The sequence below is a fragment of the Tasmannia lanceolata genome, unplaced genomic scaffold (genome assembly GCF_043159265.1).
Source record: "Tasmannia lanceolata isolate RefF3 unplaced genomic scaffold, GAP_Taslan_0.1 ptg000090l, whole genome shotgun sequence".
NCBI classification, from domain to species: domain Eukaryota; kingdom Viridiplantae; phylum Streptophyta; class Magnoliopsida; order Canellales; family Winteraceae; genus Tasmannia; species Tasmannia lanceolata.
In genome coordinates, this window is record NW_027518767.1 from 111,739 (window position 1) to 136,378 (window position 24,640).

At 39.7% G+C, this 24,640-nt stretch overlaps 3 protein-coding genes and 1 non-coding gene across 4 annotated transcripts; 3 read left to right on the plus strand and 1 right to left on the minus strand.

The window, feature by feature from the left end:
* Positions 1-1,735: 1,735 nt before the first annotated feature.
* Positions 1,736-13,339, plus strand: LOC143865557 (uncharacterized). The gene is made up of 3 exons (XM_077375878.1): positions 1,736-2,541; positions 10,413-10,853; positions 12,815-13,339. Exons 1-3 carry the CDS (start codon positions 2,010-2,012, stop codon positions 13,012-13,014), a joined length of 1,173 nt encoding a protein of 390 aa, XP_077231993.1. The 5' UTR covers positions 1,736-2,009; the 3' UTR covers positions 13,015-13,339.
* An 880-nt stretch (positions 13,340-14,219) lies between these two features.
* TRNAQ-UUG (transfer RNA glutamine (anticodon UUG)) lies at positions 14,220-14,291 on the plus strand. Its single transcript has one exon. It is a non-coding gene; the product is annotated as a tRNA-Gln (tRNA).
* Positions 14,292-14,567: 276 nt separating this feature from the next.
* LOC143865524 (uncharacterized) lies at positions 14,568-15,269 on the minus strand. The gene has a single exon (XM_077375845.1). It carries the CDS (start codon positions 15,267-15,269, stop codon positions 14,568-14,570), a length of 702 nt encoding a protein of 233 aa, XP_077231960.1.
* An 846-nt stretch (positions 15,270-16,115) lies between these two features.
* On the plus strand, positions 16,116-24,567 carry LOC143865533 (Ribosomal protein L3 family protein). The gene is made up of 2 exons (XM_077375851.1): positions 16,116-16,760; positions 24,093-24,567. The coding sequence occupies exons 1-2, from the start codon at positions 16,211-16,213 to the stop codon at positions 24,380-24,382; spliced, it is 840 nt and encodes a 279-aa protein (XP_077231966.1). The 5' UTR covers positions 16,116-16,210; the 3' UTR covers positions 24,383-24,567.
* Positions 24,568-24,640: the final 73 nt, after the last annotated feature.

The window sequence follows — 24,640 nt, forward strand, 5'->3', positions numbered from 1 at the left end:
TGCCCATATATGCCCAACGGCTGCGGCTCACCTATTGATTGTGGCCGCATCCATCAATTTGATCATTAACTATTATTGGGGCTTCAATGTTGATAGGCACATAAGAAAGCAACAAGAGGGTGTATAAAGTCCCAAAAATTTGTACTTGGTCTTCTCAAGAGAGTTTGTTGTACTTGGTCTTCTCAAGAGAGTTTGTTAGGATCTGCCGTGAACATGGGACACGCCAGCAAGAGCTGACTTGTGGATTTTCCATCCACTTTTCATTGTTTCTTGCAACCCAAGCACAAAAGGGCCAATTCAACTACGTCATTTTACATACACCCCTCCCATAGTTTTAAAATTACCAAAATCCTCTCTCTCTCTCTCTCTCTCTCTCTCTCTCTCTCTCTCTCTCTCTCTCTCTCTCTCTCTCTCTCTCTCTCTCCATAAAAGTAGGGTTGCAACTTGGGTCGCGTAAAACACCACCCGCATCAGCCCGACCTGAAAAAGCCATGGGTCGGGCTTAGAATGGGTGGGTTTTGGGTAGGGTCGGGTTTAGGTTTTGAAAACCTGAGTGAATCTCAGGTAGGGTCGGGTTTAAAGTGGAAAACCCGACCGGCATTTTTTACCCGTAATTTATCCCTTTTCAGCGTATTGTAAATTAGATAAGAGCTAAAAAAGGAAAACAAGTGTTGGGTAGAGGTTGAAATACCTTTTTAGTGAATTAAAAATTAGATAAGAGCAAAAAACAGGAATCGAGTGGAGTAGATCTCTCTCTCCCCCAGCCTCGTGTTTCCCATGTGGAAGAGCATGGCATAAACCCTCTTAGCCGGTTCTCTTCTTCCACTTTTTTTTACCTTTTGGATCTCTTTCAGCACATGTGTTTTATTGGCTGATTATCTTCTCCAAATTGAGAGAAAATCCTGATCATTGCATGATCTTATATAATAATAAATAATCTGTTGATTATAGATGACTAGAATCTTTTGTTGGATGAACATCAATCATTAAAAATATATTTGGGTGGAGGGCTGATATTTCTGAGTAACATAATTTGGGGGGATTTGCTAGCTGGGGAAAATGGCAAAAGGCAATTCATAGAGGGGCTGTTGCATGTTAGAGCAGCCACCTCATATGAACTAAATGAATAAGACAAAATCAGAGCCTGTGTGGATGCTCTCACATGCAACATCCCCTCCACGAAATGCCTTCTTCTATGGTCCCTAGCAAATCCCTAATTTGGGAGAAACTAATGATGATTCTTGAGGCGAAAATGTGGAAAAACCCGACCCGGCCCAAGAAACTATCTTGGGTAGGGCCGGGTTTATGAATCTTGGGTTTTTCAAAAATAAACACGACCCGAGATAATTTCTTGGGTAGGGTAGGGTTCTTGAAAACCCAACTCGCGCGACCGAGTTGCAATTATAATAGTGATAAAGGTGTGTCACGTTGTAATCAAGGAGAGTTTTTTTTTTTATATAACCTTTTGGGCTCCATTGGTCCCACCTCGATCGAACGATCCTAAGACATGATCCTATGTTTAGGTTTTTATAAATCGAGGCCTAAGCATTGCTTTCTGTAGTTTGGCATGGGACAAGGAACATGCACTTATTTCTAGTCCACCTGCTAGAAGGTTCGCGGCTCTAGACTTGGAACATTTCCCCGACGCCACGCCCATGTCAATACTGGGTGCTTCCGTAATTTGTTAGAAAAAATAAGGACATTTTGGGGAGCTTGGACAATTTGAGCAGCTGTCGAGTCTTCCTCCAAAATGAAAAAAATAACAAAGATAAATTGGGCAGGAGAACATCCAAAAACCCTGCTGGTCATAACCTATAAATACTTAACGATCTCAAACCCTCTTAACGGGGAAAAACAGAGGAAAAACCTAGGGTTTGGTTTTCTTCCTCTCCAATCTCTCATCTCTAGGGTTTCGGAACTCACGAGCTTTGGAGTTGTCCGAAGCTTCGAGGTGAAACAAAAACATTTTTGACTTGATAGCTCTGGTCTTATCAAGGGAATGAAAAACCATGCCTACCGTCACTAGAATCGCTTTGGAGAACTTGGTGGAGCCTACTGTCGAGAGAAATTCCTTGCCTTTGAAACAAGAGCCGAACAGAGACAACGCGGGGAACAAGTCTAAGAAGAAGCCCTCCCACATTTATTTCTCCCCTGCTCTGTACATCACTCCCAAATCGACGCCAATTCCTCACTGTCCGGATTCGGTTTCACCGTCGCCCTATCTCGTTAATCGAAAGCTTCGAGAGGTACCTGCGCCGGACGAAATCCAAGACGAAGAAAATGGTGCTGCGGTGAATCTGATGGGTGACGCGTTTTCTGCTGTTCCATTTCTCGAGGAAGAAGAAGAAGAAGAAGAAGATGATGATGATGATAAGGATGGGAGTCTTTCAGATGTTGAAATTATCGAGGGCAGCGGTGAAAGGCTAGTTAATGAAGGTGTTCTGGATGGGGATGAGATTGATGAAGAGGGGAGTCTGAATCATAGCGATTGGAAAAATTCATCCCTCACGACTCATGGCGAGTACTATGATGCACCCGAAGGTAATTGGGCAGTAGTATTCTTTTCTCTGTCACATTCATATCTTCTTTTTTTCTTTCTGCTTCTCCCTACCTTCTGTTTTATATCTTTCTTTTATTCTTCAAAACAACTGTGCTATACTGATGATGCCTTAGGTAAGGTATGGTTAATTTTACTCCTTGTATCATTCTCCTGGATGACTTAGAGAGTGGCCTTAGATCATATTCTATCTACACGGTTGGAAGCTGATACTTTGGAATATTATGGATAAAAAATGTTCTATGTATTGTTCGGTCTAATAGCAACAACACCTTATATTGCAAAGCCCCACTGGGATGGCACATGTATCCATGTCTTCATGATGAAACTAGTCAGTGTATTTTCTATTACAATTTAGTTTGTGTTCATCATTTTCACAAGTCAGTCAGGTTGGGATGGCACCTTAGCTATAAATTTCGTTATGTTTCGGTCAAAAAACGAAATTCATAGCTATGGATGGCACACACTCGACCAAGCCAATCTGATGTGTTAAAGATGCCCAGGGGTGGAAGGATTTTTTGCGAACCACCCAAAGGTAAAGTTGTCGTGGTTTTACTTCAAGAACCTGAAATTAGTTCTTAAACCAGGAATTTCCATGGCTCAACTTTTGCAGATTAATGGTTTGAAAAAATGTGCAGTTAATAAAGGCTACTGGTTTGCAACACTGATGTTTTATAAATCGGCACGCTGAAAGGCATCTACACTGATTAGTGTTTGCTGATGGTGGGTGGCATGTGTGTTTGTTGGAATGGTGGTAGAGGTAGTAAAACAGACGGAGTAGAAGTGGAATAGATGTTCTGGAAAGAGAAAAATCACTGAACTATGGTTATCTGAAATAGAGGGAGCGTAGAAAACTCATTGATGGGTCCCAAGTCGTTCATAACACTTCCAACATTCCTTGATGCTAATAATTATCTAGTTTTCTAATAGTATGGTTCATTTGTCATCCTTTTGTAGTTGTTCCCTCAAATATGTGACAAAGTACTCACCAAGAAATGAGACATTTATTATTTGTTGGAAGATGCACACTCACAATCGTCAATGTTCCAAATGTGGATGTGGAAAATCCATAAGGAAGGAGGATTGATGATCTTGTGATTCAAGCCACGGAGAACCATCATGATCATCTTTGTATAAAAAATGGTACCTAACTAGCCAATGATTTATTATCTACCTGAGACCTCCATAGGCAGCCTTGATTTTGGGTGGTAAAGATCGACTGTTATTTAAACCTTGTTTGAAAGTTTTTGTTAAAAGGAAAAAAACGAAGACAGTATGGGGGGAACTAGAGTCACTAGACACTGTGAGAAGGGTTTGGGCTCCTTGAAGAAAATGACCCATGTGAAAGAAATTTTAAAGTTTTACAAACCTATCATATTTACTCTCCAAGAAACAAAGTTACAAGGGATCTCCAGGTCCACTCTCAAGGGTTTCGGCTGCAGAGGAAGCTTTGCCATATGATAGGAACTGCTGGAGGTTTTTTGCTAGCTTGGGTCAGGATGCAATTTTCACTAACGGAGGAATTCATTGGGGAATTCTCTATTTTGGTGGTTCTCAGGAACATTTCATATCGGACTTTGTGGACCACTGTGGTGTAAAACCCAGTAGAGTGGTAGAGCGCAATCAATTATGGGCAGGACTAGACATGGTGAGAAACCGGTGGGGAGACCCTTTTTGTATTGGCGGAGATTTCAACGTAACCGGGTTTTTTGTAGATAGAGGTGTGCTAGAATTTCTTCCATTATGGTGGAGTTTTTGAATTTTGTTAACAGAAATGAGCTTTTGGATCACCCGCTCTCAGGATCTAACTTTACTTGGCCAAGAATCAGAATAGAAGCAGTTTAGATCGCTTTCTGCTTTGCTCCTAGTGGATCTCACACCATCCAAACTCTTACCAATCAGCCTTTCCTAAGCCAATATCTGACCGTTGTCCGATTCTGCTTGAATCTAGAGCGAAACTTTGGGCTCCGGTTCTACTTGTGTCACGCCCCAAACTACGTTAATAGCTTGGAACGTAACAGTGCTACATGCCTGTAAAGTAAACTCCACAAGCGTGCAAAGCATTCTTCGATATCACAGAATTATCCCTGAATAACTAAAGCTATGTAATATTATTCCATTAGACAATTGTCCAGTCTATTACATCAATATCAATCTCTCATCACAACCCAAACTAAAGAAATAATGTAAATGAGTCCAAAACTAACCAATACTCACGAATAACTAAATAAAGTAAAGTAAATTAATCGATCGTCAATCAATCTCATACATCGCTCCAAACGCGAGCAGAATCACGACTCGGGATCTGAAAATGGTTAATAAAGGTGAGCTAACCCGCTCATGTGATGTAATAAGAAGCTATGCTAACAGATACAGATACAACATCAAAGACTAAGATAATCAATAATCAATAAGGCATTCAATTGCGAATTAAATGGTAATTCAACCGAGATATCAAAATCAGAAGTGAGGCAAACATTCAATTTGGTGTTCGATGTGGGTATCGATATTAATAATTCAGAAGTCTTGGGATTCGATATTAGCTTTGTTTATTGTTTCGATCGCTGTCTATAATCAACAGGTAATTCAGTACTGGCCAGTAGGTATCTATCAACCAACGTATTATACATTCCCCATTGACGAAGGGTCCAGAAGTAAACTTAGCTTCCCAAGAAAGGCTGATTCAATAAATTCAAAGAGAGTTCAATATTCAATAGCATATGAATCAAAAGATTCAATACTGGGGTTGTAGTCTCAATCAATAGGAATCATCATGGTTCAAATAATTGAAAGGATTGCAGTTATCAATAATCTGATATGGCTATAAAGCAATAAAGTATGTGAACAAGTAAGAATGTCATAAAAAAGGGTTTGGAATAACCCATCAGAATAGTCCCTTATTAGTCACCTCGAATTCGAAGTTCAAAGAATGATCCAAAGCATTGCTTCAATTCCCTAAAATCGATATACATATGTAATTCATCATTAATAATCACTCTAAATAAGGTTTCAAATCAATCTTAGTCAATAAGGGTGTCATAGGGATGAAATCCCATCCATAAGGGTCCCACAAGTAAGCCCAAACATTTATCATGAAGTCCCAAAACTCTAAAAAATCTTCAAAATTTGCCGGGTTCGGACGCCCGACCAAGTCTTTCGGGCGTCCGAGCGCCTCTTCAGAAGACCCTTCGTGCGCCTCTGATAACTTCCGAAGAAAATCTGACTCTCGGGTTTCCTACCCTTATGCGTTCAGGCATTCGACTCGGGCATCTGAATACCTTCATTTGGGCTTCCGAATCGCGGGCTGGGTTTTCCGCGAAAAATCCAACTTCTACCCGATTTCGCATAAACTTTGCAAAATCATATCTCCCTCGTCTTGTCTTCGATTTGCACGGGGGTGGATCCGATAGACAGACTCCGTCTGCCATAGGATTCCATCAAATCCAAACTGACGCACCAATACTCGATCGACGAAGACCTAAGCCTTGTCTTTAAGTTTTAGGTCTAGGTCATAAGATCTCGGTTTCCATGGCGAAAACGATTCGATTTTGAGTTCGTTAGGGATTCTAATATAAAGCGAACCTCCAAGGAACCCGAGTTCGATCATGGAATCAACCTAGAATGCGATTAAACTATCGATTCATATTTCCCAAACATGCTTCTACCTCTTTTATGGTTCTTTAACTTCCAGAGATCGATTTAGGGTGGGGATCTTACCTCGATTCGCATATTCCAAGCCGAGTTGTTGATCTCCTCCTCCTTCCACACGAGAATCTCTCTCTCGGGCTGCAGAAACGAGTTTTAGAGTTTGATTAGTCTCCCAAAGCTCTTAAAGTTGTATTTATAAGCTTCTAAAAGAGCCCTAATCTAAGACTTATTCTTTAGGACAAAAACACCCCTCTTTCATAGAGGGGGACGGATTTTATTAAGGGGGTATTTGGGGTATTTCAGCTCGCTTTTAGATTGCGTGGTTAGAAGATCCCGGATTGAAAAGACAATTAGAGGACTGCTGGAGAGAGGCAGATACTGAAGGTCCTACTGATGTCAAACTAGGGTAAAAGCTGAGATTCACAAAAAACAAATTCAACAGATGGTATAGTGAGGAGAGTAGCTTGCCTAGAAAACCGAATGAGGAACTTCGCTATGCTTTAATGGACCTTGACAGAAAAGAAGATGGCACTATTCAGAAGACAAAAAGAGAGATAGATTTTTGAAAAAATATAACATGGCAGTTCTTCAAGAATATAAGGGCGTGTTCGACAAGGCTTCTCATTCTCGCCTATTTAAACGAGCGAGAAATGGATTCATGAGAATCTTGGAAGCGAATCCAACTTTTTAGCTAAAAAGTAGATTAAAGTTTAGAAACGGCCAAACGGGCCTTAGTGGGTCAATTTACCGAACAAGAGTTTTGAGATTTTTTAGTGTTTCTCATTCCACACACACCTAAAAAGGGGAAGAATCCCGTAAATAGATGGTTGCCGAACATGCCCTAACATGGCAGTTCTTCAAGAATAGTTTTTTTGTGGAAGCAAAGATTAAGAGTGACGTAGTTGAAAGAGGGCGATAAAAACACAACTTATTTTTACGGGATTGCTAGTGCCGGAAATGGGGGAAATAGAATTAGCTCGTTTCTCATAGGGGAGCCCGTGTTCAATATTGAGGATGGAATAATTAAAGAGGTGGTTGGGTTCTACATCTCGGAAGGCTCTTGCTGCCTGGTTCTCGAGGGGATTAATTTTGACCTGCTTGAACAGAGGGATGCTGATTGTCTAGAAGCAAACTTCAACGAAGAAGAAATCAAGAAGGCACTTTTTTCTTTGAAAGGGGATAAAGCCCCAAGCCCCCAAGTCTAGACGGATTATGTATCGTCTTCCTCCAACATTGTTGGGACAAGATGAAAGATGATTTGATTCTTTTCTTAGAGGCCTTTCATAGTGGATTAGAGCCGAAAAAGAAGCACGTGGGACACCTTCATAGCTCTAACCCGGTAATCCCTAAGAAGGATGACATAGTTCATATTTTGGATTTCTTTCCTATTAGTATGGTACGCTCTATTTACAAGTTGCCGGCAAAGGTTTTAGCTTATCGCCTAAAGGGAATCTTAAGAAGTGTAGTTTTAGAAAGCCAAAGTGCATTCATCCAGGGGAGGCAGTTCATATTTGTAAGCTACACATGGAAAATGCCGAGTGAAATGGGATCAAGGTTTTAAATTTCGACCATCCGAAATTTCGGATTTCGGTCAACACCGAAACTGAAACGTTCGGAAACCGAAATCCCCGAAACGTAACAAATTTCGGTCGAAATTTCAATTCAATAAAATATAAATTTCTATTTCTTTACAGAATTTCAGCTGAAATTAGCGAAATTTCAGAAAAATCCGACATTTCGTTAGCTTCTACCGAATTTCGACTGAAATTCGATTTCGGTGAAGACCGAAATTGTAGCCGAAACCGAAATTTAAAACCTTCAATGGGATTATGTAGATTATGTGATGGGTAGAATGGGATTCGATGAAGATGACACGAATGGATCAATAGGTGTTGATCATCAGCTTGGTTCTCCATCTTGATCAATGGATCTCCTCATGAGTTTTTTGTTTCTTCAACTATCCTATTCACACTCGTGGTTGACACTCTAAGTAGGATGCTAGACATGTGCAAGAGGAACGACTTAGTAGAGGGTTTTAGATTGGTTAGCCCTTTGATAGTGATTTCTGGCCTCCAATATGCGGATGACACCCTGCTACTTAGCACTATAGAGATGGATAAAATCAAGAATTTAAAGTTGTTCTTTGGTCTTATGAGGTAATTATGGGCTAGAGAACAAACTTCGGCAAATCACCTATAATGTGGGTCATTTAAAATGAAGAAGAATTAAATTCCTTTGCAGCAATGCTTTGGTGCGAGTAAGTCATTGTCCTGGAAGGTACTTGGGCTTCCTTTGTGCAGCGGAAGGCCCGAGAAAAAACTCTGGGATTGGTATAAAAAATGGAAGGCAAACTATCCTCATGGGAGAGAGGTCTCCTGTCACTATACGGCAGAGTAACTTTGATCAAGGTGGTCTTATTAAACATTTTAATTTATCACTTATCTTTGTTTCGTTGCCCAATTGGGGTAATAAGCCGATTCAGAAGAAAATAGGAATTTTCACTTAGTAAAATGGGAAGATCTTTGCAAAAGAAAGAAGGCTTGGGGCAAAGGTTTGTCCCGTTCTCCTGGTGAAATGGTTGTGGAGCTTTAGGGAGGAAAGAAGTTCTTTGTGGCACAAGGCGATAAACGCAAAATATGGGGCAAGTTTCATCAGTTGGAATTCTCTAGACTTATACAAGAATAGAGTGGCAATTATTTGGAGGGACATCTTGAGACTAAAAGATTTGTTTCAGCTGAGCCAATATAGGGTTTCCGAAGGAGATCGGGTGCATTTCTGGCATGACCTTTGAAAATGATAATTTTCATTTTATTTGCTATTGCCTCTAGTAAGGATCTTAGTGTTGAAGACTCTTTTTTAAGGCCGTATGGAATGATTAATTAAAAATTAACTTCTGCAGAAACTTGTTCGCCAGAGAAATAGATAGAGTATCACTGCTTATGGACTCTAGATTCAATATATATTCGCAGGGCAATGTTATATGAGTGGATCTGGCTTCGGGCAAAAGATAGTCTTTTCGGTTCGTTCTTTCTATGCCCACCTTCAACCAGTTCTGCCTTCCACGTCAGTTGGGACTTGGGAGAATTTGGAAGATCCCATCTCCAACCAGAGTGTGTACTTTTAGCTAGATGACCACCCTTAACAAGATTATGACAGTCAACCATGTACGGACATGAAGGATTATCATAGTGGGCCATGTGCTTTGTGTCTACAGGCCGGTGAATTGGGGAATCGGTTGATCACATCTTTATTCATTGCGGGTTAGCTAGCGATATTTGGTTGTTTCTTATTTCATGGGCATTCACAAGCGACCCATCAGATCTCTATGAGAGCTACGGTTTTGCTCCCTGGTCCCCTGAGAGGCAGGGTGTTGTGGTCGTTGACTTCTCTTGCGGTGTGTTGGGCAATTTCGAAAGGAATATACGGTTTTTCAAAGGAGAGGCAAAATGTGCATCCATCTTATATCAACATATCTTGTCGATGCTAGTCCAATGGGCGAATATCCTTTCCCTGTTTCAAATGTATTTTGGAAACTACTCTTCATCTTACATGGTTAGAAGTCTGCAACGATGCTCTAGTTAAGAGCACTACAGCCCCGAGTAGGATTCCCCTCCCCCTTCCCCTCTCCCACCCTCATAGTAAAGTCAAGCTTAACTTTGACAGTTCCAACATTGGAAATTCAGGTCCAGCATGAGTGAGGGGATTGCTTAGAGACGATAAAGGAATCATCAGATGGGCTTTCGTTGGGGAGATGATTTTTTTCAACCCCCCTGTAGGAGGAGGCAGATCGTCTAGCTAGGGAGGATATTGACAGACCACATTTGGAGATTTTTTTATTTCATCTCGCCTTAAGGATTTTGTATTCAGATTTTGTTTTTATTTTTTTCTGTTTTTCTTTGTAACTAGAGCATCTTGGTCTTTAGCCATTGGCCCTTGTGAATAGATGGAAGTTACTGTTCAAAAAAGAGAAAGTCTTTTGTGAAGGGTGTGGTGAAAGGATGAGTTCATGTTCTGTCATTCGTTTCTTTAGCCCATTTTTTTGTTTTAACTTTGATTATTTTGTATTCAGTTCTACTTTATTAAATATTTATATCTTTGAACTCTTAAACATGTATGTACTTATCCTAAATCACTTAATATATCAATTTTTACACTGGAAAAAAGCTTAATATGGGATCTCCCTAACTTACCACTTATGCATATGCAGAATTTTTCTCTGATGGTTCATCTTCACTAGCATCACCGTCATCCATCTCAAACCTTGATGCTGAATTGCGTGGTGCAAGGATCAATCTGTTTGAGGAGATTGAGAGGAGGAAGAAAGCAGAGAAAGCTCTTTATGACATGCATAGACATCGGCAGAGGATCGTCGAACATTTATCTCAGGTAGGGCTATCATTTCCTGTGGCCTCCAATGCTGAAAATATGCAGCTTGAGATAGAGTCAGCAGAGCGGTTATGTCTGGAAGTTGCGGTTACAAGGTTTGTTTCTGAAGCTGTTGGTAGGGGTCAGGCTCGGGCTGAAGCAGAAGCAGCTGCAGAGGCAATCATTGACTCTAAGAACCATGAAATTGGCCGTCTGCGAGATAAACTACAGTACCGTGAAGCTGTGAACCACGAGATGTCCCAAAGGAATCAGAAAATTATAGGTATGGTTTTTCTCTCTTGCATTTGACGTAGTTTTCTTGATTCTGCCTAATCCGGTGTGCAACATAATTTAATATGGGTTTAGACAGCACCATTCAGAAATAATTTAGTTTTGACAGCAAATATCTATGCCTTGTGGCACTGTAACAAAGAAAATTTGATCAGCATATCCAACTGTTAAAACTAGTTAAAAACTATGCATAACTTTGTGTATGCGCCGGTGGGTGGATGTGGAGTACTCGACTCACAATGACCCAATAGAGTTGGTTTTTGTTGATTTTTGTGCAAGATGAGTTTTGGCGCTAAATGGAGGTAATGCATAACAGCTGGCATTTCAGCGATCACTTCTACTAAATGGATCACCGAAAGGATTTTTTGGTGGCTTTATGGGAATCAGTCAAGGAGGCTCAATTTGATCAGCATATCCAACTGTTAAAACCAAGGTTGCCAGAAGCGAAAGTGGGAAGCGGGAAGCGAACGCTCTCAGGAGGGAAGCGTGAAGGGTCGGAGAATTTTTTTAATAGTTAAATATAAAAAAAAAATAAAAATAAAAAATTACTAAAAATAAGTAGGAAATAATTATATGGACCAAATATTTAAAAAAATACTTTTTATTAATAGATCCAACATTTACTTAAAGGAAAATCACGATCAACTGAAATGTCCGTGTTGACCAGTGCGTTGACCGGTGCCTGGCAAGAAGAAAATTTTTTAGAAACCAAATTATGATATTTCTTTTTATCGGACTTTTGAGATTTAATAATATTTGGACAAGATAGAATTTATGAATTTTTAAAATTGGAAAAATACCCCATCGTTTGGAAGTTGAGATTTTGACCCGACTCGTTTTTTTGAATTTTGTACTAGAACTGGAAAGTTAACTTTTTTTCCTTTTAGATTTGAGTCTTGAAATCATTTTTAATAGATTCAAATGGGGGGTTATTCCCTTATTTACATGTAAATCTTAAGTACTTAAATGACTTTACATGTAAATACTAAGAAGAGGAAGAGAAGAGGACTAGCAGGAGACAAGGAGGGTAGATAGGGAACACGCTTCCCATAGAGTGGGAATCGAATTTCCCATAGAGTGGGAATTGCGTTTCCCACGTTTTCGAAACGGGATTCCCAAAAATCGGGGGAATCGAGAAGATTTCCGTTTCCGAATCGATTTTTGGGGAATCGAGATTCCCCATTATGAGTAGAGATTTCTGCTTCCTTGGTTAAAACTAGCATTCATTTGGAGAACTACTAGTTAAAAACTATGCATGCCTTTGTGTGTGCGCCGGTGGGTGGATGTGGAGGACTTGACTCACAATGACCCAATAGAGTTGGGTTTATTGATTTTTGTGCAAGATGAGTTTTTGCGCTAAATGGAGGTAATGGATAACAGCTTGCATTTCAGCGATCACTGATAGGATTTTTGGGTAGCTCTATGGGAATCAGTCAGGGACGAAGGCTTGACTTTTTGGTTGAAGGACGAAGGCTTGACCTTTTGGTTTCTCAAAAAATGCTGGATTTATTATTGTTTCTGGGTACTATTGTGTTGATGCAGGGGCATCAGGTCCCATGCTGTTCTTCATTGAACTGCTATTAGTGCTTTCTTTGGATATAAATTCCGTTTGTTCTGTTTGCTTTTTTAAAAATGATACAATAGAGTTAAACTACTGAACCCTAGTGAGGGTTTCTATTGGCCATGGTTGATCTCTCGAAGGATGTCCTGGGACAGTGAAAGTCATTGTGACCATCAACCAGTGTAGAATGAAAGAAACTGGCAAAAGAGAGAGGAAGAAGGGCAGAGAATCAATGAGCCTGCTTTTATCCATCAGCTACAATAAGAGAGAGCAGTTGGATAGGAAGAAGCAGAACTTTGATAAGTGTTGTGAAATGTTAGCTCCTGCCAATTTCTTTATTTTTAATCGGTTCCTTGCTATGGTTTTCTTACATGTATTTTGCTGTGACACAGAGATATCACGCCAGCAACGTCAGAGGAGGAAGATGAGGCATAGATGGATATGGAGTTCTGTTGGGATGTCAATTGCAGTCGGGGCTTCAATGCTTGCATACTCGTATCTCCCTCACACAGGTGGAGATCCATTACTGACCTCCAATGAATGTTCTGAAGCACCTTCGGACATGCTCGAATCATGCAAAGCTGCTACCTAGCTGATTGGGTGACACAGGAGCTATCGTTTCTGATGGAAAAAATGCCTTTTGCTTATCATGGTGGCCCTTAAGGATTTGCAGAAGGCGAAGGTTACATCACTTGATGTTTGCGTACATAGAATAGAAATTTGTTATTGAATTAGGAGAATTATTATAAAAATGAAAAAATCAATTGAAAGAAATTTCACTTGATATAAGGAAAACTATACGAAAGAAAATTCACCGATTAGCTTTGTGAATCTCCATTGTTGATGATGAATAGCTTTGTGAATCTTCATTGTGATGGTGATGAGCATCTGAATTTTAATCTTCATTGTTCTGGTCACATGTTGTATGTGATGCTCAATTTTGGTGTGAGGAAGAGTTTTCATGTTGCTGCTAATCAATGTTCAAACATATAGTGACATTTAAATTTGTTACTGTTAAATTAGTGAGGATGCTTTGATACGGGATTATTCAAATTATTGCTAATACCGATGCGTTAAATATCTACTTTTCTTTTTTCCATTAATCAAAGAATATATAAAAGGGAAAATGCAAAAAAGAATTAAAGATTCCGAAACGTTCAAACTATTTTTGATGCATGACAGAACTTGCGGTGGAAATTACAAAGATGCACGACAGAACCTGCTTCTGCTTCTACAGCATACTGTACCCATCGGGGCTGTTTTTTTGACATGAACAGATGATAGCAAGCCTATCCAATGATGAAATAAACCCTGGCTTGGTGTCCCCATGAAGAACTGCATACCCCAAATACATAGCTCATCTACATACCTCCCGGTCCAGGATAAACACTTGCTCTAATTAAAATACAACTATAATCCAATGCAAAGACAAATAGGAGTGACTCCCTGTGGACTGGGTTAGGGCAAAATGCGGAACGCGGCCAAGGTAAAAGGGAGTCGACTCGGGAGAGTTTTAAAATTATGGCTTTTTATCACAACCGTCTACACAGAATGGGAACAATAATTCCTCTGCCCTTTGAAGATCATGGAATTGAGGAAACGACTAAAAAGAGAATTTGGTCACCTTCGTCACAGGCTTCTTAGCAAACATAAGCCTGAAGACCAAATCACAGGGTTTTATACGCCACTGAATCTCCTCGTGGACACCCTCCCCATGTGTACAAATGAATTTAGCTTGCGTTTTTTTTGTCAGATTAATAATATTATTATATATTAATTTTAAATTAAACAAAAAAAGGTTCTATGGTGTAGTGGTTAGCACTCTGGACTTTGAATCCAGCGACCTGGGTTCGAATCCCGGTAGGACCTCCTTTTCCTAGTAATTTTGCAAGCGTCTCTTTTGCTTGTTGTAATCAATACCATTTGATTGGATTTGGGGTTCGTATATGCCCTTCCCAAATAGAGAGCGCAATGGCTGAGGAAAATGAACTAGGACCCAGGGGCAAGGACCCCAGCTACATTGACTAAGCTGGGGTTAGGCAAGGACCCCTGCCAGAGTATATTTATTAAAAAAAGGCCCGAAGGGGCTACAGGCCTACAACGGCGGGTAGGGCATACCCTCCCTATCACAATTAAGGATTTCAATTAGAGGACAAGGAGAGAGCATAGGCGGGATATCGAAACCTTTACATTATCTTCTCTCCAAATGTGGGACAACTTCCAAGAGTCAAAACAAGCAAGGGACTTCTTTATGTCTTTGATGAGGTTGAGCTTACTCCAAGGGCGAGAGGAGGTTCCAATTATCTTGTCAATAGCCAGCTTTGAATCAGATTCGATCCATATTGATTTCAAGCCCATCTCTCTAGCTAAGCTAATACCTTGATGAACAGCAAGTAGTTCTAGTTCAAAATTTTCGTCCCGCTCCACATTCATTGAGATCATGGCAATTACCATGCCATATTCATCTCGAATTAAGCCTCCAATACCGCCACCTTCTGAGTCCAGCAAGGCATCAGTGCTGATTTTGAAAGAGTCTGGGTCCGGCTTTTTCCAAGAGCACCATTTTGTTTCAGCTTTGACAGGGCAGAGGACATAACCAAAATTTGCGGCGATCAGATTATTTCTAGAATTGTCTACATCCTGAAGAGCCATGCCAGAGATTTTCCCGCGGACAGTAGATAGAATGTCCGAGAGAATTGATTTCTTGTGGAGGCGCGTGTTTTCATAGATGCACATATTTCTTTCTCTCCAAATTCTATAGATTGAAGCAGAGAAAGCAATTTTGGTCGTTTTTGTACCTCGGCCGCTTCCTTTGAAATTGTTCCTAAGCCAAGATTCTTCTTCCATTAGAGACTTTGCAGGATTTCTCCTATGGCCAAGACGCCGAAGAATCGATTTCCAAATCCATTTAGTGTAGCTGCAGTTGAAGAACGAGTGACTGACAGATTCATTCTGTTGGTTGCAGAGAATGCATTTACGATCTACATTTGGACCAAGGAAGGGGAGATGGTCTCAAGTACTGAGGCCATTCTTCATTGCTTTCTAAGCGGTAAGGTCATGTTTGGGGATGTGTCCTTTGAACCAGATGCTTGGGGTCAGGCAAGGATTGGGTCTTTATCCCGAATGGAATTCCAGGCACTCTTCGAGGAGAAGTTTCCGTTGGTGTTAGGTTTGCAGATGGGATAATTGACTCCGGAGTCAGAGAAGATGGTTTCATCTAGGATTTCTTTTCTTCTGCAAGAGCAACATTTGATAGGATGGGGACCCACTCAACCAAGGATTTTGCTGTTGCCACAGAGCGATCGGTAGAGTGTTTTGAAATCACAGGAGAGATTAAACCTCGACGGTGCCACGGCTGCTCCCAAAAATCAAGTTGGAATTCATTGTCGATAGAGTAACAAATATGAGGTCTGGCAAGATCTCTAGTTCTAAGAAAGCTCATGAGAGCCCAGGATGGTCTGGAGGGAGATTTCATGGTCCAAAAATTGTTATCCCTAAACATATTTTTGATGAAGGCATTGAGCCCATAGGTTTTTGTCACAATGAAGGATTTTATTCGAAGGTCCATTGGTAAGAAAGAGTTGAGCCAGGGTGGTAGAGACATTGTTGAAGTTTTGAGTTTCACAACCAGCTTGAAGGGTGTTTTAGTCATTTACAGTGGCCACATCTATTTATAATTTATATAAGACAAGACAACCTCTTTTTCTTTCAAAAGGATAACGGGGATTTTGGTGCTTTCGCTCTCTCAAAGAGCAAAAGAGCTGTGTGCCTATCTCTATTAATTAATAATGGCTGTAGTAGCAATGGCGGTTTCCGTCTCGTTCTCGCCCATCCCCACCCGAAAAATCCCTTTCTCTCCCTCTGCATCCATTGCCCTAACCACAACATCCAACCTCAGCTCTCTTTTCTCCGTCCCACTGAAACCCTCATCATATCGGAGGAGAACCGTTACTAGGATGATGAGCATGGAGGCCGGTATCGGAGTTATGGGAACGAAGCTGGGGATGATGACTTACTTCGAGCCCGAAGGTAAGGTTGTGCCGGTCACAGTCGTCGGTTTCCGGGAGGGAAACATCGTAACTCAGATCAAGACGGAGGCCACCGACGGATACGATGCTGTCCAGGTCGGCTATCGTAGGGTCAGGGATAAGAAGCTCACTAAGCCGGAAATCGGGCATCTCAACAAGGTGGGGGCCATTCCGATGAGGCACCTGCAGGAGTTTCGGCTCACATCGGTCCAAGGGTTCGAGCCCAACCAGACCCTCGTCCTCCAAGACATTTTCAACGAAGGCGATCTGGTTGATGTCTCTGGGAATTCCATAGGAAAGGGATTTCAAGGTAAACATGCACTGTCATTTATTTAACCCCCGCTGCTGTTTTTTTCTGGCTTCTTTTAAAATTAATTATGGGTAGTTTCGAAATTTTTATGAATTTGCTTTCCTATGTCTGTTTGGATACAGGTAGTTAGTTACCTTGTAGATGAGTGCTATAAGTAGTCAATAGAGAGGACACAAACATTTGATTTACATACAATTTAGCTTGTTGATTAGTGATAAGTAGTGTTTGGTTGCGGACCACATAGAGCAATTTGGGGGGGGGGGGGGGGGGGGGGAGGGGGAGGGGAGAGGGGAGGGTGATCATTACCAACATAGAAGAAGGAGAGAGAGAGAGACAGAGAGACAGAGAGAGACAAATTTCTCCGTTTTATTTTGAGAAATTTGGCTTGGAAAGTATAAGGAGGGATATTGATGCCATTTCACCAGACATGCAGTTATTACTTGTGAAACTTGTCTGGTAGTCTCCAGGGTTTTTTATGCTAAATTGGCAACCAAGCACCATAAAGATTAAGAAAAGTTCATTTTTTTGCTTGGGAAATCCTCGAGGACGCCATGCATGTGGCAACCGGTAAACGAGTGTTTGTGACAAAAAACTTGTTACTTTCACTATTACATATTCTTTTAGAGGCTAGAAGCCTAGAATCTCCAAAAGGTGCTACTCAAGATTCTGATTTTCTCTTAGGGGCAGTCTTCCCTAACATTTAACCTGGGTTATGAGGCTGTTTCTAGAGGGAGTTTTAGGCCTTTGGTTGTGAATCAATAGTCAGGAAGTTTGTAATTTGGCTTATTAGTGAGCTACCATTACTTACTTTTGTGAGGCAACCTACACTGAATTTGCCAGAGCTTTGATCAGTTAACTGATATGTGAAGAGTGGCTGATTTGGAGAAAAGGAAAGATGGATTAGAATCTGCTACAATTTTTTGGGCTATGTGTTGATTTGTGATATCTTGTTTCATCTGTAACCCTACTTTAGGCGTTGGACCTACTCTCCCTAGCTTTGACATGATCATAGTTGACAGGGGAGGAAGCGAATCCCAGAAGCGATGCCTGAGTGATGGCCTAAAAAAGAGAAAATGCAGGAGGCAGAAAGTATTAAGGAAGTAATGGAGAAAGTAAGAGAAGATGTATGGGAAGGATCATATCAACTCGAAGAATGCAATATGCCTCACTGGACGAGAACAAATAGTGTATAAAAAAGATAAGTTTATAGTAGGTTAGTGAGTGTTAATGTAAGCTAGGCATAAAGGAAGTCACAGAGGACTCCAAGGCTGATAAAAAAAAAAATTCATGAGTTAGGAATTTATAGTTTAAAAGCTTGAAGTTTTATTCACTTCGATTAGATCTCAAGATTTTGAAAAAAAAATCAGATTAATTCAATGAAGTCTTGCCAATAACCACGGCCATTAAATAGAAACATGAAATTAAAAGCCCAGACAAAATGAGCACCTAGGAAAAAAAGGACATGTGGATAATGAAGAACCATAAGACTGAATTACCTGAGATGCCCGTGCCCATGATAAATCACAAAGCCACCCACACCCCTTTATCACTTGTACTACCCAAACATCTAACTGCATTTTCCAACTGAAATGGAATATGACTACTGAAATTGAAGAGAAAACGTCCGTTCTTGGACTTTTTCTTCTTTTTCTGTCTATTTTGCTATCGTAGGACTACGATTTCCTATTCTTGTGATTTATCACTTCTGTTTTACGCGACTACATCAGTTCATCAGAATTGGACGATACTTTGTTGGTTTTCAATGTTTCATGAGATTACGCTATTTATTTGTTTCGCTTCTACCTTTTGTTTCATTCTGTTCTTCTTGTGTTTTATAGTTTTATAAGTCAGATTATTTACACCACAGGGTGTTGTAATATTGTCCGTCACTGGATATTTTTTGATTATTTGGACATGATGCCTCAGATTTTTATCTTACTGAGCTTGATTTTAGTAAAGCAAGTAAGAAAAATTTGACAACCATCTCATTGGAAAAACCATGAGCTATTGATATAGGCTAGTGTCTGGATCTTGTCATGAAAGATCATTTCACAGAAGTGCAAGGCTCAGAATGCCAGTGCAGTCGTGGCTGAGTTGTAGATGCGTGATGAGAGGAATTTACGCAAGCGTAAATAAATGAGAACAAAGACAAACATAGCACTTTGTACCTTTGAATTTTAGACTTCCTCTTTGCTATATCCGTTAGAGTTTATATCATGGCCTTCTTAGGTTGCAAAATGTGATTCTGTACTGGGTTATTTCCTTCCCTTGATTTAGGCTAAAAAGGGCCTGAGAATATTGGCATTTATAAAGCTGAGGAGATGCTGTTTACTTTTAGAGATCATCATTACAAAAGTTGCACAATTGAGGGTCATTTCTGCATACCGATAAGGATACCAAATGAAATTCCATATATATATATATATATAAGAGAAAACGGTTCCTACACATATGTGTAGAGAGTTCTCTACACACTAGCTTAAAATACAGTGGGGGCTCACATTGTTTGGGGGATCCAAGCCGTCCATTTTAAAGGCCCTCACATAGATAGGGTGTCTACAAAAAATCAGATCCATAGGATCATCCCAACCCTACAATTTGTGGAGGTAAAATGGATGTCTTTAAACCTTCACAAATTAGTCCATTTTTTGCCTCCACAGTTCGAATGGTTAGGATGATCCTATGAATCTGACTTTTTGTGGACACCCTATCTATGTGAGGGCCTTAAAAATGAATGGTTTGGATCACCCAAATAATGTGGCCCCCACTGCATTTTAAGCTAGTGTGTAGATAACTTATCTACACATATGTGTAGGAACCGTTTTCTCTATATATAATTACTATTCAAGTAAAATCTCATGGGTTTCGAATTGAATCCCATGATCTAATCTTAATTTGTATGAATCCTGCAATTTTCGATTGAATTTTACAATTTGATCAAAAAGTGTACGATTGATACTATTTGTGCGATTTATCCTAATTAAGTTTTCTATAAAAGAAAATAAAATTTTCTTTCGAAAGACCCCATTCACCTTATGCATTAGATGAAGCATTCGAAAACCCTCTCGTGAGAACGAAGAAAACTGAGGAGGAAGAGAAATGAATCGAACCAATTTGAACCAGTGAATCACATTGCATGTGCTTGAAGGCATTAGTTACATCGAGGAGGGAGACATCTATAACAAGGACAACATCGATGACTTACCGATTTTTTTATAATTGATATTTGACATTTGATGTTTGATTCTTTGAGAATTGAAATGAATTGGTATCTTTTATTATCTTTAAGATTATTATCCAATATGCATGAGCTTGGATGGGAAATAGATGATTAGTATATGTCAAGTTTGTTAGCAACAATTCATATTATGATACTGGATAACTAATCATGGCAGTTCCTATTTAAATTAATCGATTTGGATGGAAAAATGAATACCTAGTTATTTTATTATTCTCTGATTTATTTTTAATTTTTAATATTTTTTTGATACATGTGTATATAAATATGAATTAATCTTATGATTTACGATACGATCTACGATCCGACACAATTCCACCAATATTACAATTTATGATTCAATTCTGATTTTCAAAACATTGTATGTGTGTGTATTCTGTGTACATTACCTACCTGCTTTGAAATGAGTAGCACGTGCCCCAATCTGACCTTTCAATATAGGGATAGAAACCACGTCTTTGAGATAATTCCATGATATATCTCGGTAATGTTGCCTCATGTAGCTATGCAAGTATACTGGATTACTGGCACTGAAGGTGTGTTAAGCGCAATCGTTAAAAAAAAAGGTGTGTAAGCGCAAGTGCACAACCGATTCCTTGGCATCACCGAGTAGTAATAGCATATATGTTTGGTTGCAAGGAGATGAAAGTTCCAATGGTGGGGTTTAGTATGGATTCATTTGCAGATGGTATGGTATTTCATTAGGGTTTCTCGACCACTATTTTGGATTTTGACTATAAAAACATTTGTACAGACTTTGCGACTTCCATACACTTTTCTTTTGTTTTTCAAAGACAATAATTTTTCAAGGTCATCATTTTTTTAAAAGAAAAAATTCCTTTGGGGCCCCTGTGAATTCACTTCATTTTACTTGTCCATGCATCATTTCATCAGACTCCCCCTGATTCATCTTCCTATTAAATGGTCAATTTTTGGTATTCAGTTCTCATTGAACTTTCTAAGATTCAATTTTTTGGAATTGTTCATAACATTACCAATTTTTTAATCAGTGTTTTGTGCGCTTCTGCACTCTGACCTTCCATTATGCCCTTAGAGTCATATCTGGTATATTAGAAATGTTACCTTGTGCATGTAATGTTGGTACTGAAGGCATGTAAGTGCAATTGATTCCTTGGCATTACTGAGTAGTAACTAGTAAGCATGCATATGTTTTGTTTCAAGCAGATGAATATTACAATGATGACCTTTGGCATGAATCTCATTTGCAAAAACCTGTCAAGCAAATTGCAGTGGTTAGCGGCTTTTGGAGGGCCTTGAAAAAGGACCACTGTTTCCTTTCAGATGTCATTGGGACATGTTACTAGAAGATGTGTGCCAACTTCCATGATGGGGATAAATGGTCCCCTTCATATGTTTTTCTTTATGGGAGAAAAGAATTGTACTCATGTAATTCATTTCGAACAAAAAAATGATTTTATGATATTTGATTGGGGCTTTCTTGACGACAATTTGGGATCTTGATAAAAAGCATTTGTTAAGGATTTGGTACTTCGTACACCTTTCTCTCAATTATTTTTCACAAACACAATCATTTTGTTAGGCCATCTCTTTTCAAAATTTTAGCTTTGCGAGTCTCCTATCATTCTACCTCATTTGATTTTCCTTTTATATCTGGAGACTCAAATGGATACTGGGCAGCAAAAAGTACTTCTACGATGACTGCAAATTATGGATATATTTCGGAGTTTTAAGTATTAATGGATGATGCAATTTTAGCTACATCAGGGGGCAACACATCATTCTGTTCACTCACTCATATTGAGGTGATTCGGAATAATCTATTTAGCCTTTTCTTTTAATCACAATGAACATGAACTGTTTATCTTCTCTGGATTTTGAAGAAACCTTTCAGTTCTGTATTGATTGTTGTACACGTGCAGTTGGTTTCTTAAATAATGAAAGTTTCTTTATTTCAGCCTAGAAAATCTTCTCAATTGATAAATAGAAATTTCTTAATACGATTTTCCGAATCTTTCTATCGCTGTGCTGTTCTACCCACTGCTTTCTCGAATCTATGGAACTTGACCGATGGATGCATATCTGTCTCTTGGATTCACGGTGATTTGAGACCTCCGTGGTGACACCCCTTCAAAGAGATTTTCATTTGTTCTACCTTTGAGATTGCTCCTTCTCTGATATCCATAGAGAAAGGAACTCTAATGCCTACAAGCTTGCTAATTATGGAGTCAGCTGTTTTGATATATTTGTCTGGGGCGGAATGTGAGAGTTGTAATTCATTTTCTTTTAGTTTGTTGCAGCATGGTCTTGGTGCTTGTTCGTGTCTCTTTTTTTTTTTCTTGTTCTTGTGTTCTCCTTTTGGTAGTCTTTCACCTGTTCAAGAAAAAAAAGGAAAAAAAAAAATACTTGAGGTAAATAGGTAGTTATACCTATCTCTCTCTCATTTGTTTTATTGTGGGATTAGAGGAGATATTGGAGACATTTCTGCATGAACTATGAAGTAAGATGATGTAAACCTTGAGTTTGAGTTTGGTTGTGTAGTAAGAAGAGGCTTTCTTTAGTCTTTATTGGAGGACACTGAAAGGGGTGATGTGTTGACTCCCCAGTCCCAGTGGAGAACTTCTCCAGGCAATGTACAGAAAGTGGAAAAGAGTGACCTGTTGGCTGCTCAATCCCAGTGGAGAACTTTTCCAGGCAAAGCAGGGAAAGTAAGGAAAAAAGAATCGGTGGCTTCTCAGACACAGCTGGGACCATTTTCTGCTGCTGCAGTGGAAGAGTCGGGAGCTAAAGATTCTGGTCTCCAAGGAATGAAGTTTCAAAAACAGACCTCTGCACGTGAGCAGAGCAGGAAGTTGTTGGGTAGGAACGATGGAAGTATATCTGCTCGTGGAAATGGTGAACCGGCTTTCCACAGTAGAAAGCATTTGGAAAGTAAGGAGATGTTTAATTCTGCTTCAACATCCTCTGTCGAGCAAGTTCAGAAGGTAAGACAGTCAAGAGGAAATCAGGATTTGAATGATGAGCTACAGATGAAGGCAGATGAGTTGGAAAAACTTTTTGCCGCTCACAAACTTAGGGTTCCTGGAGATCAGATGGCTTCTGTACGGAGAAGCAAGCTCGGTGATGTTGGGGGACATGCGACAGGGTCTGTGGACAAGAGACCAGAGGAGGTCACTCCTACTCAGCTGTCTGAGAGTATACAATCTATTATGCTTCGTTTGGTTGCACAAAAGCTTGGCAGCCATCGGAATTTGGTTTGGATTTGGCATGCCATCCCACGTTTGGTTGCCAAAATGCATTGGACTCCCTTTGATTCCCTTGAATTTCTATCATGTGGTAATTACTTGTCTCTTTCTTGTCCCCTTCTTCCAATAGCAAAGAATTATGGTTGAATTTTCTAGGGAATGATGCTCTCTCTCTCTCTATATATATATATATTGGTAATTACACCCCCTACTTTTTCTCCCACTCTCCGAATATATGCCGCGCAACCAAACAGCCACACAATTTTCCGAGGTAATTCTAGGCAAATCAAAATGCTTGTCTCCTCCCTTTGACTTCCTATTCCACTACTCTCCGAGCCACGCCAAGCAACCAAACATAGCATCAGTTACAATGATTGGATGTTGGAAGAAATTGAAAGCACACTAATGCTTGATTTCAAAATGTTATATTTTCTATGCCATTTTCTTATTTCCATTTGCAGTTCATTCATTTATAACTGTATAGTAAGATTAGTTATGTATGGTAGAGGCTTTCAAAAAAAGAAAAAAAGTCATACATGGTAGATTCTTATGGGAGTTCTAGGTTATACACGTAAATGTGTCGTTGTAGTGATAGAATAAATTTATGGTATGCCCTTTTTTATAAAGATAGTCTTGTTGGTTGTATGCATGAATCTGTTTAATCATGCGTACCTTATGAATTCTTGTGTTGTTGAGATTGCAGGTATTCTATAACAAAAGCTTTCTGTGTTGCCTTTGTTATAACAAAAGCTTTTTGGATTGAGATTCAACAGGATAGCAGACAGGGTAGAATTGACATCCTTTTATTGAGGATGGGATGCATTCATGATTACTTACCACCTAGTCTTTTATTTCTCCCTTGCTATGCAGGTGGGATAAAAAGACACAATTTTCGACGTGGTCCGATGACTCACGGTTCCAAGAGTCACAGAGCTTTGGGCTCCATTGGTGCCGGAACAACGCCAGGGCATGTTTATAAAGGGAAAAAGATGCCAGGGAGAATGGGAGGAACAAAAACAAAGGTCCGGAAATTGAAGATTGTTAAGATTGATACTGAGCTCCGGGTTGTGATGATAAAAGGGGCAGTTCCTGGTAAACCAGGTAACCTTCTGCGCATAACACCGGCGAAGATTGTTGGGAAAAACATACCGAAAAACTAGCCTTCAGGTTGCCCATTACCGATGAGAACGTGTAGTTTTGTTTGCAATTGTTTTAATTTCTGTAATTTTATTTCCGCTTGGGAAATTAAAGCTCAGTTAGTCTTACTTTCAAAGAAGATATGCCATGGACTTCAGGTTATTGTTATTTCTCATATAAATGGCCTTGAATTTCTCCTTTGTTAAAATGAGAATGTTGCAGAACATGTGAAGATGACCAAATCACCCATTTTGCAATACGCAAAGTGAAGAGACTCTTCA